General features: G+C 36.5%; 2 protein-coding genes across 5 annotated transcripts in view; one reads left to right on the forward strand and one right to left on the reverse strand.

Annotated features, from left to right (window-relative positions):
* Positions 1–18,054, reverse strand: part of slc4a8 (solute carrier family 4 member 8) — a 51,079-nt gene that overhangs the window by 24,300 nt on the left and 8,725 nt on the right. Inside the window, exon 2 of the mRNA XM_053497999.1 lies at positions 9,308–9,389. Within this exon, the coding sequence (XP_053353974.1) occupies positions 9,308–9,389 (82 nt within the window). The remainder of the gene's footprint in view (positions 1–9,307; positions 9,390–18,054) is intronic.
* LOC128526293 (N-lysine methyltransferase KMT5A-A-like) lies at positions 178–8,809 on the forward strand. 4 transcript variants are annotated; one of them, XM_053498003.1, is made up of 10 exons: positions 863–964; positions 2,614–2,802; positions 3,375–3,443; positions 3,671–3,736; positions 3,972–4,040; positions 4,145–4,216; positions 5,466–5,539; positions 6,373–6,444; positions 7,554–7,598; positions 7,695–8,809. In XM_053498003.1, exons 3-8 carry the CDS (start codon positions 3,375–3,377, stop codon positions 6,374–6,376), a joined length of 354 nt encoding a protein of 117 aa, XP_053353978.1. In that variant the 5' UTR covers positions 863–964; positions 2,614–2,802; the 3' UTR covers positions 6,377–6,444; positions 7,554–7,598; positions 7,695–8,809. The 4 variants fall into 4 exon arrangements, with proteins under 4 accessions (XP_053353976.1, XP_053353975.1, XP_053353977.1 ...); XM_053498001.1 differs by lacking the exons at positions 3,375–3,443; positions 3,671–3,736; positions 3,972–4,040; ... (3 more) ...; positions 7,554–7,598; positions 7,695–8,809 and adding exons at positions 178–429; positions 1,048–1,210 and having other exon boundaries at positions 844–964; positions 2,614–2,796; XM_053498000.1 differs by lacking the exons at positions 3,375–3,443; positions 3,671–3,736; positions 3,972–4,040; ... (3 more) ...; positions 7,554–7,598; positions 7,695–8,809 and adding an exon at positions 1,048–1,210 and having other exon boundaries at positions 742–964; positions 2,614–2,796.

Genomic DNA, 18,054 nt, shown 5'->3' on the forward strand with positions numbered 1-18,054 from the left:
CATGTCCGTATAGACCACATAAACCTGAAAAAATACCACACACTGTGTGTTCTCTAACCCCTCCATGCGCCCCTGTAGACCGGTCGCGGAACTGCACCTACGTCATTAAGAATTTGCATATACACACACGTGTAAGTTTTCCCGGTCTCTGATTGGCTGGCTACAAGAATCCTCGTCGGTGATTGGCCAGCAGTAACAGGAGAAGCGCTTCCGCTAAGGGGCGGGACCTTAGAGGGAGCGTGCACATATAAGGCCTCGCTAAGAGGCGGGACTTCCTTTAAGACACAGCTGCGGGTGATTTAATACAGCGGGGTTTTAATCCTCGGAGTTTGTAAAGTAATATAACACATGCCGAATTAATATCGAGTTTGGACTCTCTGCACCCTGGAGAAGAGGACATCGGTGTCGGAAGCCGCTGGCATATGAAAGGTGAGTTATAACGCCGTTTAATCGGTTTAATTACTGCACGTGAGTTAGTTTGGTTTGTTTAGTCAGTTAAACGGCGCCAGAAAGTGTCGCGTGCGCTGTTAAAGGCGCGCGCGGATACATATAAGTGTTTAAAATATTAATTTAACTTTTGGTCAGTTAGTTTTAAGCTGTTTTATTATATTTAATATATAAATTGAGCGTGTGACACGCGCCTGTGACGTCACGGTAGCGCGTCGTCATGACTACAGTCTTTGTTTGGGGGAGGGGGGGTGAGGGGGGCTGAGAGGGGACTCACAGTACAGTGTTCTGGTTAAGATAAACATATAAATTAACACAAATTATAAATAAACACAGATTAATATGAAGTTGACCATAAATGAAGTGGTATAAAGGAGGTTTTCCTCTGTGAAACAGTCTGATTAAAACATGATGATGAGGAGGAGGAAGCCCAGTCCACTGGAGGAGGCCACACACTTCAGCCTTAAGAAGAAAGATCAAGATGGTCTGGAAGCTCGGTTTATAAATGAGTTTAAAGGTAAGTGTTACGTGTTCAGGTGGGATTGTTTAATTAATGATTAATGTCTCAGGTACATGACATGCTGTACTCCTCTTGTTTAGGGAGAGGTGTGTTTAGTTGTACTGACTTTGATAAGGGAGATTTCCTATTGGAGTACAGAGGGGATCTCATAAGCAGAGAAGAATGTGAGCGGAGGCGAAGAATATATCATGATGCCCTCAAAGTGTTCATGTATGAATTTCGATTCAATGGCAAATTCCTTTGGTATGTACAAATATTATATACATGGAGGAGATGTGGAAGTTATTTGCATGGTTATTTAGCACTAATGATCAGGGCTCATGTTCACCAAGCGTCTCAGAGTCGGAAATCGCTCCTACTGCAATTCCTAAATGGCCAAAAACTTCAGAATGACGCTATTTTGGCCTTATTTTCATGAGTGGGGAGGGGTAAGAGCTATTCATCAAGATTCTTAAAATAGGAAATCATTCCCATCTTCACCAAAATGTTGGAGAGCGCCTGAGGTGTCCTAACTGGTTGGGAATAGTGAGGAAGGGGTGTTGAGGCAGAAACACGTGAAGAGGAGAGATGGTTTAGCAGAGCACAGAGCTCATAACGGGCATGTTTAGACAAAAATGGGGGTGGGGGAGTAAAACTTTTTCTCTGGTTACTAATTCCAGCAGTCCGAAATAATAAATTAAACTTCACAGATCATGCACATTTCCCCACCATGCAGCATGAATGCATAATCCATGGCACATATTAAAATAATTATATTATATATACATTTAATCTTGTATTAAATTATTTAAGTGAACTGTTTTCTTGTTTCCTTGTTATGAGCAGCACTTCATCGTTTCATTAGCATGGCGCATCCCCATGTTTCTCACTCCTCAGGGGTACGTGTGACAAACTGACTGGTTACTCTGATGCTTTTACATATTGCATCCATTGACTTTTTATCTTTAGAGGTAAGAGTAGGACAGAATATTACTTCAATTATTTCTTTACATTTTACTCCCTTCGCCACAAGCAAAACACTCTCATCCTCTCGTTTTATTTGAAGTCATGTTGATCAGATTATGACTGACCTACACAGCTCTATTATAGGGGCTTTAATCAGTTGTGATTGGAGCAGAGTGATTAGAATAACGTCATGCAGCGAGTCACGCATCTATAGGTTTTGTTCATGTGCATAAAACCTTCACATAACTGCCGCTGATTTTAGCATTTCACTTTTTCACCGTTTAAAACTTTGTACACTCTACAACACCTCCTATAATGTGCAGACTACTTTGCGGCTCTCAGTGTCGTAAAAAGTGACGTCTCACACTTTCCTTGGCGCAGTCTTACTCCTTGCCGAAAGTAAGAATAGAAAGCTTTATAAATAACCTATATGTCCTTCTCTGAGGTGAGACTGTCTTTAGTCCTAAATAAACTTTGATTCCTATGAGTGATTCTGAGATGCTTAGTAAATATGGGCCCAGTTTTATTTTCTTAAAGACTATTGACCATTAAATATTCAATGATCATCTTTTCAAATAATATAATATTCGATGAGAAGCATTTGGTGCTGATATTCTCAGTTGTTGTGTCTATTTGGAATAAGAAGTATGTATTATTGTAATAGTAATGTATCATTAAGAGATTCACTGTCATTTGTTCAGTGTTGATGCAGCCCTGGATGATGGCTCCCTTGGGAGACTGGTGAATGATGACCATATAAAACCAAACTGCAGAATGAAGACCATCCGTGTGGATGGTAACCCTCATCTTTATTTGCCATAAGAAGCATCTGTCCTGGTGAAGAGATCACATACAATTACGGCGATTCTGAGTGGCCATGGCGATGCAAGGTATGTAGATGTTAGTAATTTTGTGCATTATTTTAAAGGATTGGTGTATATTAAATGCTTTAAGCAGTTTAACACACTTAACATCTGGTTTCTGCCAGAGAATGTGTCTTACAGTATGTTGCTATAAGTTCAGGAGCAGGATGCTAATTTTTCCCTTCAAAGTTTTTTTTTTTTGCATCTTTTGTCTATGGAATCATGCTCACTGTGTTATTAGGGATAGTCCATAAGGACGCTAGTTTTTGGGACAGTGTTCTGTATTAGCGTTTATAAATTGGTATCAGGTCTAAAACAGTGCTGATGTGCCTGTTCGCATGCAACATGTTTAGCATTCATTGCGTAAACATTGGCACATGGAGAAACACAATTGCAGCTCAAACTGTGAGCTAAATAGCGATATCCAATATTTAGCATGTCTGTAATGTAAGTTAACTGACTTTTGATAAATTCAATATTTAAGTTTGCATATACAGTAGTATAGCCTGAGTCGACTGATTACATGAAATAGCATAAAAATATTTTAGTTTGCTTGCTTTATGCCCGTAAATATTTAAAACCTTCAAAACTTTTTTTAGATGACATCGTCTAAGAATTCACCACCTCCAGAACAAAAAGATACAGCAGATAAAAAGGCATCCAAAAAGGTGATGTAGAAAAGAGTAAAGTGTTATTCTTACGATTACAGTTACTCTTACAAATGTGTGCACTGTTTATTATATCTGTGCACAGTGTGGACATTGTAGCGTTTTTATTTTCTGAATATGCAAACTTTGACTTTATCTTTTGTATACATTGTTTGATATTCTGCTGGATAAGTGTTTTTTCTTTCTCTTAGTAAAAGTGTTTCTGAATGTGAAATTTTATTTCTTAGTGCCCGATAAGCGAGTTGCCATCAGACAGTGCTGCCTGTGAAGAACTGACCGTAGAAACAGACGAGGTAAATTAGTTATTCTGCATTTAAGTAAAGTCGTGTTTGTGAGAACTGTGTTGACGTACAAATTTAGTGCAGTGTTTTACCTTTCTGTAGCTGCATATAACCTGATAATTGTTTTGTTCAGCATTCTACCCATGAATTAAACACCTCATCTCAGTCAGAAGTCAGAGCTGAAGTAGAATTTAATATTCAAACCCTTTGCCTGTAGTAGAATATTTTTCTTTTTCCTGAATTTCAGGTTACCCTTGGTATGGCCCAATTGTCCTCAGAGAAGCAGAATTATATTAAGAAGAACGGTGAGGAGAAGGTAATATTGAGAATTACATGATTCAGGAAAATGATTACCTGTAGTCTTTACCTATTGAGCTATAAGTCTAATACCTGGATGTTTTCTATTCTTAATATTTTCAGGTTTATCCTGTCAAAGAGTCGTTGGTTAAAGAGGAGCTGAGCTTTTACTTATTAACACAAGGACTTGAACAGGTATTTAAATATTTAGATGTATTTGTTAGACATTATTTACAGTATTTGACAGTTTTTATTAAAACTGGAACAACACATTGTCAGTATAGGTTTTAATACTGTGTGAATGTGTTTGTATACACCGTTCCACACTGTGCCTAACCCCAGGTTATCATCTTTCTAAACCCTACTTTTAACTTCATGTAAAGGAGTGTTTCACACTTGAAATTAAGGAGTGGGATTATCATCGCATTTTACCTGTTGTTCTAAAACACTGCTCTGTAGCAGGATCCACACCGCTTTTGAGGGTTAACACCGCATTGTGGTGCCAAACATACAGTGTGGAACAAAGCAGGGGTAGAATGTTATGACTTGATACTTAGCAACATACAACCAATTAGAAAGGCCTTGTGTAGAGTCACAGAAACTGACCAGCGTACACCTCATATCAATAACTCTACACGCTGTGTAAACAACCATATCACCATCTGAGGAAAGTGTGAATACTGAAAGAATACTGTCATAAACACCTAAATTGGAGTAAAAAAAAAAAAAACATTGCAGAACTCTTAAAACAGTCGAATTATTATTGGGAAAGTGTTTTGTAGTGTTGATAAAGTTGTGTAAGACATAAATCTGTTTTATAAGGACATCCCCCTGAACATGTTCTAAGAGTATGTCCTGACTGAAGAATCTGTGTGTTGTGAGTTTTACAAAACCCTTGTCTATGAGGACACTAGTTATTATTGGGACAGTGTACTGTATTAGTGTTTATAAAATTGTGTATGACTGAAACCAGTTTTAAGAGAACACTGTTTTATTAGGACATCCTCAGAACATGTTCTCAGTGTTTAATCTGACTGAAGAATCTCAGTGTGTTGTTAGTTTTACAAAAACCTTGTTTATGAGGACACTTGTTTTTAACAGGGACACGGGGTGGGAGATGATTCTTTGGGCCAAGGAAATGCAAAATTTTAATTTAAAATTTATATATAGAAACACAATTGCAGCTTAAACTGTAAGCTGAATAGCGATAGCCAAGATTAAGCATGTCTATGATGTAAGTTAATTGACTGATGTAAGTTAATTGATAAATTAAATATTTAAGTCTGTATATACAGTCTGCCTATACAGGAGTATAGCCACTTCTGTGTAAAAGGTAGTAACGAAATAAGATTGCTAAGTCGACTGATCACATGAAATGGCATGGAAAAAAATGTTTGCTTGCTTTATGCCTGTAAATATTTTAAACCTTTACAACTGTTTTTAGATGACATCATTTAAGAATTCACCGACACCAGAACAACAGGATACATCAGATAAAAAGGCATCCAAGAAGTTGATGTAAGTGACACTTTTTTTTTTCCTTTTGAGTACAGTTACTTTTGACAGTTAGTCAAGTTCTTCCACACCAAACGTGCTCATCCATGTCTTTATGGACCTTGCTTTGTGCACTCGTGTGCAGTCATGTTGGAACAATTAAATTCAATTTTATTTAAATAGCGCTTTTAACAATTGGCATTGTCCCAAAGGAGCTTCACACAATCAGGAACAGGCAGGGGACATCCCTAACCGGTCCCCAAAAAGTTAAAAGGATGAAATTGTCTAAAATGTCTTGCTATGCTTGAGCATTCAGAGTTTTTCACTGGAAATAAAGGGCTGAAACCCCTGAAAAACAACCTCACACCAGTTCCAACATGACTGCACACCAGTGCACAGAGCAAGGGTCCATAAAGACATACAGAACATCAACAGATGCCTTTAAAAAGCTCTATACTTCAGAGAGTTGATTTCACACACTGCCTTAGTTACACTGATTGAGGCCAAATTTAACAAACCATTAACACTATCATTCACCCAAGATGTACAGTGTCTTCATCAGTTCCTTGAGAAGACTGCAAATATGGCGTTTGGGAAACTCAAAGAAACATCATCTCAGGTCTACATTGATCTTGCCAAAGCAACACTTGCAAGAATGATTGTTTTTAATCATAGACATGCTGGCGATGTGTAAAAAATGCTGCAAGTTTTCAGGAAAGGGACAGTACTGCTCTTCATGATTTTGCCCTGGGCCTCAGCAAATTTTAACAGAAACTCTGCAGTCGTTTTAGTCCCTGTTTGATGTTGTGTGCATGTTAAACACATTTTGACATTTCTCATGTCACTTTTACTTTAAGGTGAGATTGTGACAGTGTGAAGCCAGTGGACCTGATGCTGAAGATAACGTTGCTGCTGGTGCCTCTAATCATGTAGGTATGGACTCATCTTAATGTATATCTGTAAATTTTTAACCCATAATTGTATTTAGGGAATAATTACCTATAGACTAAATGTTTTATATAGTTGAAATGTTTACATTTATTAATTAGTGCATGACTAGAATATTGTTGAAATTAGAGATGCTATATTTAGGACGAATTTAGTTATTTCTTTCCTTTAAATATACTTTTCCTATGTATTACACAGCTTTAAATTTGTAATCAAGCAAGTTGTTAAGTGGTTAAACTGTATATGGTCAGGTTTTATAAAGTGTTTTTATAATTTCCATTAAATATGTGATGTCCGTACTGTAGTGGCAATATTTAAGGCATATGCTGTATGTATAGTGTTGCAGTACACAGGGAAGTTCCTATTATGCAGATGTACAATTCAGGGAGATTATAGGTAAAATGTCTTTCATATTAACACCAATATGCATAAAATTACCTTTTATAAAACTTGAGAATGTACACTTGAACTACTTGTTCAACTTAAGTCAATGAAACCTTATTTACAGTTGAAACCAGATATTTACATACACTTTCAGAAAAAAAAACAGTTCTTTCTTTACTGAAAAAAATAAGGGTACAAAACTTTTCCTGTTTTACTTTGATTTAATGTTTGACAGTAAAGGAACAAAAAAGGTTTTTTTTTTATTTAGTATTATTAATTAATTTTTCAAGTGCATGTAAATATCTGGTTATAACTGTATATAGCTTTTCTCAATTGTCAAAGTAGTAGTTATAAAGCAGCTTTACGTAGAATAAACATGATGGAAATACAGAAAAATCAGGAAAGGATAAATAGTATCACTTGGCTGTAAAATGACTTGGCTTGACTTGTTGCACCACTCATTTTGGGCCCCACTTTGGCCTTTTTTCGGCCCAGCAAAAAGAAGCCCCAGACCTTACATTTCCACCACCATGCATCACTGTTCGTAGAATGTTCTTTTTTTAGAATTCAGAGTAGCAGTGATCAATATAGGTTGTTTTACATATTGTATTTTCTTCAGATGTTTGCTGGCCATATAATTAGAATTTTGGGTATGTGCTTAAGAACTGTTGAGGTTTCTTATCAGTGCATTGCTTATGTCTTGCAGGTATTCAGAAGATGCCCACTGAAACACCTCCTGAAGTTTCTCAAGGTACCTGAGATTTTACATTGGAATATAGCCAGCAATGTAAGTACATGAACCTCCCACAAAATTCAGGCATAATAAAGTAAGTATTCTTATGTACAGGTAATGAGTCCAGGACAAAGATTGGGAACCCATGAATAAGTTGAAGAGTGTGTTGGTCCAATGCTGAGATTTTTTTACAACTGTGATGAAACTTTTGAAAGCACATATAACTAAAGGGAAACTCGGCACTTTGTCTGAATGCCAGCAGTGTTAGACTTTGTAAGAAATGGAGGTCTTTGCTTGAAAAGGAAAGCCCAAAATAAGTGATACACAAGCAAGTACGTTATTTCTTTGAGATTTTTTTGTCCACTTATTTTGTTTTTCATTTACATATGCAGCAGATTGTTTTTAAATTCTACAGTTGTTCTTAAATTCTGCTTTAACATTTTATTTTGAATAACTGGTTTAGGTTTCATCTTATGTTTTATTGATTATATATATAGCTATGCCTTATTTTATTTAGATTGTTTTGAATGGTTCAATGGATTAAGATGCCTATGAAAGTACATAGTTGTACATGATGGATGTCTGTTTCTTCACTTGGCATGCTTGAACTAAAAAAAAGTTTTTCAATATTATTATTTCAATATTATAATAAAAATTTAATATAATAGTACTTGTGTTTATCCTGGCAATGCACTGTTGTCAATTTTGTGTGTTGCATTTGGATATGTTCCAATAAAACACATTTGTCCCTGTAGTACTGTAAGATCTTTTATTGTGTGTTGTATTTGCAAAACGGTTCTTTCAAATCACCTTGGTCCTGGCAATGCACAGTATTGTCATGTTTGTGTGTTGTTTACTATAATGTGCCAGTAAAACACATTTGTTCCTATAAACCAGCAAATTTACTTTTTCTGTGTGTTGTAAACTGCATGGCGTCATAAATCAGTAGGACCTAGTAAACCCCAATTTTCACAGGGGCGGGTACTTTTAGGAGTGGGCGGGGAAGTCCTTATGTACCACTTAAATATCATGTTATCATATTTTGAGTTCTGTTGTGTGTATAGGAAATCCTGAGTGAGATTCTTTTTCTGCAGAACAAAAGAAATTTTTTGATAGTATTCTCATCTCTGTAAAGCATTGGGAAAGGTGGGTCCCTTTAAACCACCACCCTACTGGTTTGGCCTTTAAAGACCTTATAAACCACAAAAACCAGTATAGGTGTGTGTGTGTGTGTGTGTGTGTGCATATGTATGTGTGTATATCTGCCATGGGAACCAACAAAACATTGAAAGAGCAAGGTGCTTCAAGGTGTGAGAAAAGAAGGAGCAAGGGCCAGGTGTTTGATCATTACCTGTGTTTTGTTTGATCTTGATTTCTTTGTGTGTGTGTGTGTGTGTGTGCGTGTGTGTGTGTGTGTGTGTGTGTGTGTGTGTGATTATATATGCCAAGAGAAACAGCTAAACATGAGAGATACAGTAGGTGCTAGATCTTGATTTCTATGTGTGTGTGTGTGTGTGTGTGTGTGTTTGCCAGGAAGTCCATCAAAAATTAAAAGAGCTAGGTGCTTGATCTTAACCTTATTGTGTGTATGTGTGTGTGTATGTGTATGTGTGTGTGCCAAGAGAAACAACAAAACCTGAAAGATCCAGGTGCTTGATCTTGCCTTCGTTGAGTGTGTGTATTTGTATGTGCATGTGTGTGTATGTGTGTGTGTGTGATACACTCACTTTCCAGCTCCTCTTTCTCATAGTGGATGTTAAGGACTGAGCTTGTGCCACCCTGATCCACAACAACCTCCTCACCAGGTCTCTGCATGTCAAAACACACACACACACACACACACACACACACACACACACACACACACACACACACATATATACACACAATTTATTTACAGTTAATTATGAAATAATTTTTATTTGTGTTCTAAGTGAAGCCGTGAACCTGTACGGTGCGTCGGTTCACAGGCGGAAAACGAAGTAGTTGTGTCTCTGATGGCGTCCGGTATGTCACATGACCCTCAGCGACATATACAGTAGCCGCAAATATTTCACCACGACTGGTTTTATGGTACAGTTTTAACTAAAGTTCAGTTCTAGTGTAACACTATCTAAGTTTACACTTAAAATTCATCAACACACATTTTAAACATTTATTGGTGGAATTTAAGAGCTGGCCCCTAGCGCTAGACTTAGGCCACGCCTACATTGGTACTTATAAAAATGGCGGGAGGGATGGGGATTCTGAATTCCTTCCAGAATGAAAATATTACCAGGAAAAAAATAAGTGTTTTGGTGTGTAAGAGTGTGTGTGACGCTGGATTTGACATCATGTTTTTTAGGGTTCTGATTGGCCAGGATCACCGGCTGTTGCCACATTTTAACAGCATATTGTTCATGTGGACGAAGAAGGAAAACACATTTTAGAACACACACAAAATAGAGGGAAAACACCACACAGAAAACTTTTAGACAGTGTTGTTACTTGACATGAATCGTTTTGGTGCAAAAGGAGATAAATACGTTTTGGCAGTTTATAGAAAAACTGTTTTACAAAGTATTACAAATGGATAGATAGTGTTTTCTTGTGAAGATTGTTAAAAGGCACAAATGCCAAATTAATAATTCCAGCTAACTAGATGCATAAACATGTAGAAATATTTAAGCATGAGACGTCTGTCATGTTTTTGCGTGCTTCACTTACTGGCAGGCTGTTACGAGTTTCCGTCCCTTTAAAAGTCATCATGAATTAAGGCTGTCTGTTCAGTAGGGTTTACATCTAAGGCAATTTTACCCTTTTCAGTTGATCCTTTCTTGACCATGAATGTGGAAATTGTTTGCATTTAGCTTTGGTGCTTTTCAGCTGAAGCAGGTGCATCCAAAGAGCTTCTTCCCTAAAGTTTCATCACAATTTCTTCTGCGATTGGCTTAATCTAGTCTAAATACTCTGTATGTTTTACAAGTTTCATTAAATGTTAAATTAAGTTAAATGTCATTAAAGTAAATGTTTGTACTCCCTTTAGACAGGTCTAGTCGATTCCAACCATTCTCTTTTTCTGACTCACCTCCGATTTCAACTTTTTATATTGTTGAATAAGCATTTGTGTGTTTTTAAAGCTGACATCATTATCAACTAGCCTGTGACTAACGCATGGGCGTTGTACATATAAGAGTTGATAAGTAGGTAGCTGGTAGCCTGCTAAGACAGGGTAATGGACCAAAGTTGGGTTTATTGCCATAGCAAGCAGTTCTGGATAGCATGTGTGACCGTCATCCTGTATAGTGTAAATGTATAAACTATAGCTGTATTAGAAAAAACGGAAAGTGTCCTAGGAAACATGACTAACTAGTGTTTAGGGAGGACAATCAAAGGGTGCACTGTGTTGATGTTTTGTTCTGTTGAAAACGCACCCACCCACAGTCTATTTATCCCTGGTGAAGCTGTGCATCTGGACTGAACAAGGCGATTTCCTCTTATTATGTCACTGTGCACACAAACACCGTACAGACAGTCATGCATGAGCTTTAATAAGTGTGTATTAAGGCTGTGTCAGTGGGCCTCCAAGGAGATTGTCATGCAGACTTGGCAAACCAACTTTGCATTATTGCAGTTCAATCTGGTAAATGTTTAAATAGTTTCATGACTAATACAGACAATTTGGCCAATTTCTCAAAATTTTCAATAAAAAAAACACCAACAAAAAGAGTTAGTTAAAAACAGAGAAACAAAAGAAACAAGTGGGGATTTATTTTGGGTAAAAAGCAAAACCTTTATGAATTAAAAATAAAGTGGCAATTAAAGACAATATGAAAAATTAGAACAGTCATGAGATTTTATGCTGTGGCATCATTTGAACTTTGGACACTCATACTCAGGAGCCCATTAATCATGTTCTCTGGTCATTTCTAACAGTAAAAATGTTGGAGTTTTCATTTTAAATATGTGAGTTATGAGTTGCTGTGTAAAGGCTTTGCTTGGAGTTGGCAACATTTACTTGTGTATAATTTATTACAGCACTCATGCACAAGCCGGCAAATTTGCAGCATGCGTTCAATACCGGGTCGCTTACAGTAACACTCAGGTCTCCAAATCTGTGACTCTAGCAGCACAAGTCCACCTCCACAAAGAGAAGAAGCCCTGGGGGTACCAGAGAGACGTGGAGAGACGTGGAGAGGGGGTTTATCCGTGCACTTCCACCCCCTGTCAGACACATCGGCAGGGAATAAAATCGCAGTTTGAGGGTTTGTGACGTGAATATGATTTATTAATGGGGCGCCTTGAGGGAAGGCATTGACAGAGAAAATACATTTAATCCCATTTGCAGTCTCTGTTTCTGCCTGATGAAGGAAATGTTTTAGTGTTCTGGTTTAATTCAATACAAAACGGAGGGAAAAGGGCAAGGATGTGATACTTGCTGCAGGGTAAGAGTTATTTATAGTCTTTGCTTGTTTTTTTTTTTTAAAGGAAAAGAAAATAGGACACGATAAACAAATATGACACAAAACTGTAAAAGTATTTATGATTTTTGTTTTTATGAGGATAAGCATATTCACATGTAGTAGAAAGGTACCAAAACACCCAGTGCACGATTCATGGGGCCTGTTAGGCAAAAAGCCCATGGACCCAGCCTTTAAACTTCTTAGCTCCCAATTAGATTGAGCACCCATGGGATGTCCTGGACAAACAAGTCCCAAATGACAAACAGGACCCAAATGATCTGCTGCTAATTTCCCTAGGCCAGACACAACAGCACACAGCCAGAGGCCGCTCAGGGGCCAGAGCTGCCTGGGTGGCACGAGGGGGAACCTTAATACTAGGCATAATATATTGCTTTGTAATGTTATTGCTGATTGGTGTATATACACCGAACAGGGTCAGAAGGTTCACATTATTAGCCTGCATCAAGCAAAGAAAACAACTAAGGAGATTTGAAATTACCATAACTGGGTTAAGAACCCTTCAACACATTATCAAAACCTGGAAGGATAGTGGTGAAATGTCAACTTTGTGGAATAAATGTGAACAGAAAAAAAATCATGAATGAAGATCACTTGGTGAAGCAATACATGAATTTGCATGTTAAAAATCAACATAAAAAAACAGAGCTATGTTTAATAGTGGAAGTAAGAACATTTCCATACACACACAGTGTACTCACAGAATTGGGACTAAACATCTGTGTATCCATAAGATAACTACTTGGAGCGATGGAAAAACGCCATGTGGTCTGATGAGTCCAGACTGACCCTATTCCACTATTCCTATAGTGTCCACAAGTGTCTACAAGCCTCTGTAGGCAGTGTTATGATCTGGGGTTGCTTCAGTTGCTCAAGTCTAGACTCAACAAAGTTATGTGGCAATAAAACTAAGTCAGCTGTTGACCTGAATGTACTGAATCACCAGGTTATTACATCTATAAAGTTTGTCCCTGATTGCACGGCCATATTCCAGGACACAGAGTGTGAAAGGGTGTTTCTGGAAGCCGCAGGAATCATTTTCACACATGAACTCAACACCACACTGTGTGCTATAATCGAAGATAATGGTGATTGAATGAAATCTTGTAGTGTGTGACTTTTGGCCAGGCAGTGCACATTTTCAGTGTTTGTGTGTGTATGTGCACATCAGTGATTTTAACTTATGTATTTAGTAATTAGTTTTTGACTTAGAAATATTAAAGGATAATATCAGCATGTCCTAAGTTCTTTTATGCCTATTGTTTTCCTATAAATATGCTGTTGCTATAGAACAGCGAATTAGAGTGTCGCATTATTGTAACCCTGTGAACTGTGTCTGTGCTACTGTCAGGGCTTTTCGCTGAATCAGAATAGCGAATCCTAGAGCGATGTGATACAAAACAATGTCAAGCTTTAATAATACAAAATGTCAGTGTGCCCTACTCTACCTGAATTTGTCCTAACGGTGGCATTATATTAAAAGTCATGCAGACATTTAGAGACAGCTTTTCCCACGGGAAATGACCCAAAAGACTTCAGTGCATTGGTTTCACTCACATGAGCAAGTGTACAGTTAACCTTTCCATAACGACGTAAAATTGCACGTTTACTCATTAACCGGGAAGCAGATGTGATGGCTGTGGAAATGAGCATAGAATGATTTCACAGGGATCTGGACATTTTATTGCATTTCTTTGTGATCCCATAGCAATAAAACTCCAAGATGAGATCTCATGTTAGTCTCTTCTTTGTCTCCCAGACAGAAATGATCCGTCTTTGAGACTTGAATGAGATTCAGGCGTTTTCTTAATCTTCTCAAATATGGCTTATTACCCGTAAATATCAGGGATAGATCATATTTGTCTTGTGTGCGAATCACATATTTTTTGTTTTCCCCAAAGCAGTGTTTCCCAAACATAAAGTTTATAGTAATTTACAGTTGGGTTTTCTGATATACCCAATTACAGTTGGGTTTTCTGATATGTTCTGATATGATCCTTAAAATTTTTTTTTGCTTAGTCGTGTGTGTAAAGTTAGTTAAAATGAAATTAAATTGAGTCCTTTATATTGAAGAATATATTCTGCTGAAAAAATGTCACTCTATATTGCACAATCCTCATATACCATATATTTATTAAAACATAATGCAAAGAATGGCTTAAGGGCTAGGGTTCTCTGACAAACAGTGCTATCTACACTAAAGAGTGTTTATTACTTTTTTATATACTTCATCTTACTCTTCACATACGGGTAGATGGAAAGGAGGGTTAGTAGGTTGGATCTCTAAAATGAAGATATGTACTGTAGATATACTGTAGGTTGGTAACAGCTAGTCAATTACAAAATTGCTTTGCTAAAACATTAATCTATACAAAATAGATTAATGTTTTATTTTGAAATCTAGCTTGTTTATTTAAAAAAAAAATCCAACCACCAGTTATATCATTGTACAGTACACCCAGGTTTCCCCAGCTGATCAACATGACTAACCTTTTACAATGTATACACCTTAATGAATTTATTGAAATTAAACTGGCAAATGGCAAACCTACTTTACATTTCGTGCAAATGTCATTACCCAAGTAAGTTTTTTATTTAAACCTATTTTTGATTATACATTTACAGTATGACAAATGTTCAACATATTTTCATGGCCACCCCAATTAAGCCTACAGTACATATAGATTCTAATAAAGACATAATTTTCCACAATTTCTCCCACACACGATCCAAGTCTGCAAATGTTAAGTGTCCTGTGTGTTAGAGAAATGTGCAGCGCATCGCCAGGCCTCGGAGTCAGGTCAGCAAAAAACGCTTTATCCATTTTCGCGCTGAATTTACAAATTAATAATTGTTGACAAGAAGTCAAAATGTAAGTTAAAACCACAGTTTTTGGTAAAAGAAAAAAAGAAAAAACAACCAAAAGTGTGGTATACTTAGCTGAAATTTACACAGCTTACGTTTGTTCTTAAATTGCTAAAAAAATTTAATGCTACCTGTGGGTGGTTTAGCATGTGGATTAGGATATGTAGGTAACTAACACTTGTGAGGTTGAAAGTTCATTAGTCAGCTGGTTATGTTACCGCATGATCACCAATTGTTTTATTACAGAGTTTTTAGTGTTTAACAGTAATTACCAGAACATGTAACGTTAGAGACATCTTTTAATTATATTTTATGAATTAAGACCAATATTTTTATTTGTGGAAAGGTTATCTTGGTAATTATATACATTTTTACTTTAACTGGGTTCTTTTCAGAAGCATGCCACTTCAAGAGACCAAGAATGCAGGAGAATGTTCCGCAATCTCCATCACCACATCATCAGTCAGGTAAGCATCAGCCCATGAGCAAGGTCAAGCCCAGCTCTCAACCTTTAGAAAGTTGGCAATGGTGTTTAGGTAAATCTAAAATGTTTTAATATATTCTTTTTGTTCCATTAAATTCTAAGCAACTCCAGGAATTGCAGACTTTGGACAAACTTGTTGGACATCAACCAAAAGACTGATGTAGCTGGTGAGAGAACTTCCTGGCATTGGCCCGTTCTTGTAGCCCTTACATACAGCAAGCAACCAATTTCCCTTTAAAAATTTCCATCTCCTTTTTGATTGATATTTTTTTACTGGAAGATTGTCACAATGCTGTGAACTTTGTGTAACTTCTGTATAAATCATATTTTGAGTTGAGCAGTGTTACACTTACTGTAATATCTTTGTCAGACATTTTGTATTATTTAGTGTCTTGATTTGCCAGATTTCTTTGGTGTCTGTTATTACATTACATATTGGTATTGTGTGAATTGTAAATTTATTACACTGTATGCTGTCAACTGAGGATTTTTGATATGTTCAATAAAACTATAATACTTCTTATTTGTTTCATGCATCTCATTTATATATACATCATTTATATTTTAATCTAATTATGATCTTATATATGGCTCATTTGCTTCTCTTTCAAATGCAGTTCTTTCTTATGTACATCTTAGATTCTAAAATGTTTCTCAAAAGTATGTCTCGCTTTGTGTCTCAGTTATGTCTTTTTGTTTCTTCTAAATGGGGTTTAGGAGTAAAACTTTTGTGCTTGTGTTTTCTCGCCTTCGTTGAACTACATTATTCTGTTGATCAAGCAATAAGAACTGTAATTAAAAGCCAACACGGAGCTGGACTGCTCCTCTGTCACCTGGTTACCATATACATGTGTGTGTTTAGCTATTAACGCTTCCCATGAGAACAGGAATTATTTAATTCTTAGCATCCAAAACTCAGACAATCTCTCTGCATAAAATCCTGTGCTGAACTCCTTTCACTCCTTGTGAAACACATATAAATTAATGTAAATTAAGGATAATCTGTTCCAGCCACCCAAAAATATAACCAATTTCCAACACTATAATCATATTTTTGCATATAGAAATAATCAAAACATTCAGAACAGACATGTAAATTAAATAAAATATGAAATACATGGAAATTAAACCTTGCTTTAATTTAAACCTTAATTTATGATTCCTCTCGGCATCGGCTTCTTTAAAAACTAAACCGAGGTGGCTCAATTTTCTTGTATGCCAAAAATGCTTTGTATGCTGAGGCAAATTTCTTGCAATTTCATTTCTAGTTTTTAAGGCAACAATTTGTGAGGTGGGGCATTTTTATTCTGACTGTATCTTGTTAGCATTGCTACCCTTTTCAAAATGATGAATCCAAAGGGACAAAGCTGGAAACCAAAAAAGAAACAAAGAAGAAGCATACTAGTGAAATGTGAAGAAAAGAGAATCAAATAATTGAGGATGAAAAGCTAATAAGTATTGTAATGCTAGTCAAAGCTTACAGGGAAAGCAAGCAGCTAGCTAAAAGTAGCATGTTATTGCTAGGTATTTAACTACCTTTCCTGGTACAATTTCTCCTGTTTTGGGCACAAATTATCCTAAAAGCTTTGTAATTTTAGCAATGGTTCATGGAAGTTTGATCCAGGACTACAGCTAGCATGTAGCATATAGTATACTGTACACTGTAGTCCATAGCTCTATCATCATATTAAGGCTTAATATAAACCAACACATCGATTATGTCTCGCAGATGTCCTCCGACAGAAATAACTTCTCTCATATTTCTTAATCGATAACGTCGTCTGTCATTTTTAGAAAGAAGGTCACTGTAAAATGAATTTCAGAGATTATTATTATTATTGGCAAATTAAATTTGAAGTCTGCAAATGAAACAATTAGAAGAGTGATACAAATAAAGGTTTATAAAGGGATCTAAAGAAATTTGGTCTGATCCATTTTTACCATATTTTAAATGTTTAGTATAATAAATTTAAAAAAGGGGAGCTGAATGATATAAAGTTTCAGCTATGCTTTAAATGCAACTGCTCCTGTTACAGCGCATCCCGTAGTGTATTATTCCAACTTTCTGTTAACATTTACGTTCATTTAGACAAAATTTATTTGCAAGAAACTCTAAAGTGCAGCATCGTCTCTCCTGAGCACTTCACCACAGTGGAAAACTTCACTGTATCTCTGATAATCTCATGTTGTTTGCTGCATAAGAGAAAGCTTTTATCTCCTGTGAATGAGCTATTACTACAGTATGGAAAGAGTAATATTGTTAGCATTAATATACTGTAAACCTGGGGTATGAATTACAGCCGGAGCTACAGTCAGAATTTCAGTTTATAGACTAGAAGAATTCAGTGTCTTTGTGGCATAGGGAAATAAAAAGATAATAAGGTATAATATAATTTAATTATAGAAGAGAAAAATAAACAAAATGAATGAATTTGTAGCTGTCTTTTTGTCAAGGCAAGAAGAGTGAGTGGAATCAGCTCTAGTCAGTCGAGGTAATGTGTAATAATGCATGAAAATAGGAAGGAGCAAGTGTGACAAATTTACCAGAAGAAATCATATAACTCCAGCACATTCAGTAAAACCTAACTGCTTTTTTTTTTTTACTTACAGTGCAGTACCATTCAAATGTCATGGCCAAAAGCAAAGGTGCAATTGAAAATATTTT

This window comes from Clarias gariepinus, chromosome 6 (genome assembly GCF_024256425.1).
Source record: "Clarias gariepinus isolate MV-2021 ecotype Netherlands chromosome 6, CGAR_prim_01v2, whole genome shotgun sequence".
Classification (NCBI taxonomy): domain Eukaryota; kingdom Metazoa; phylum Chordata; class Actinopteri; order Siluriformes; family Clariidae; genus Clarias; species Clarias gariepinus.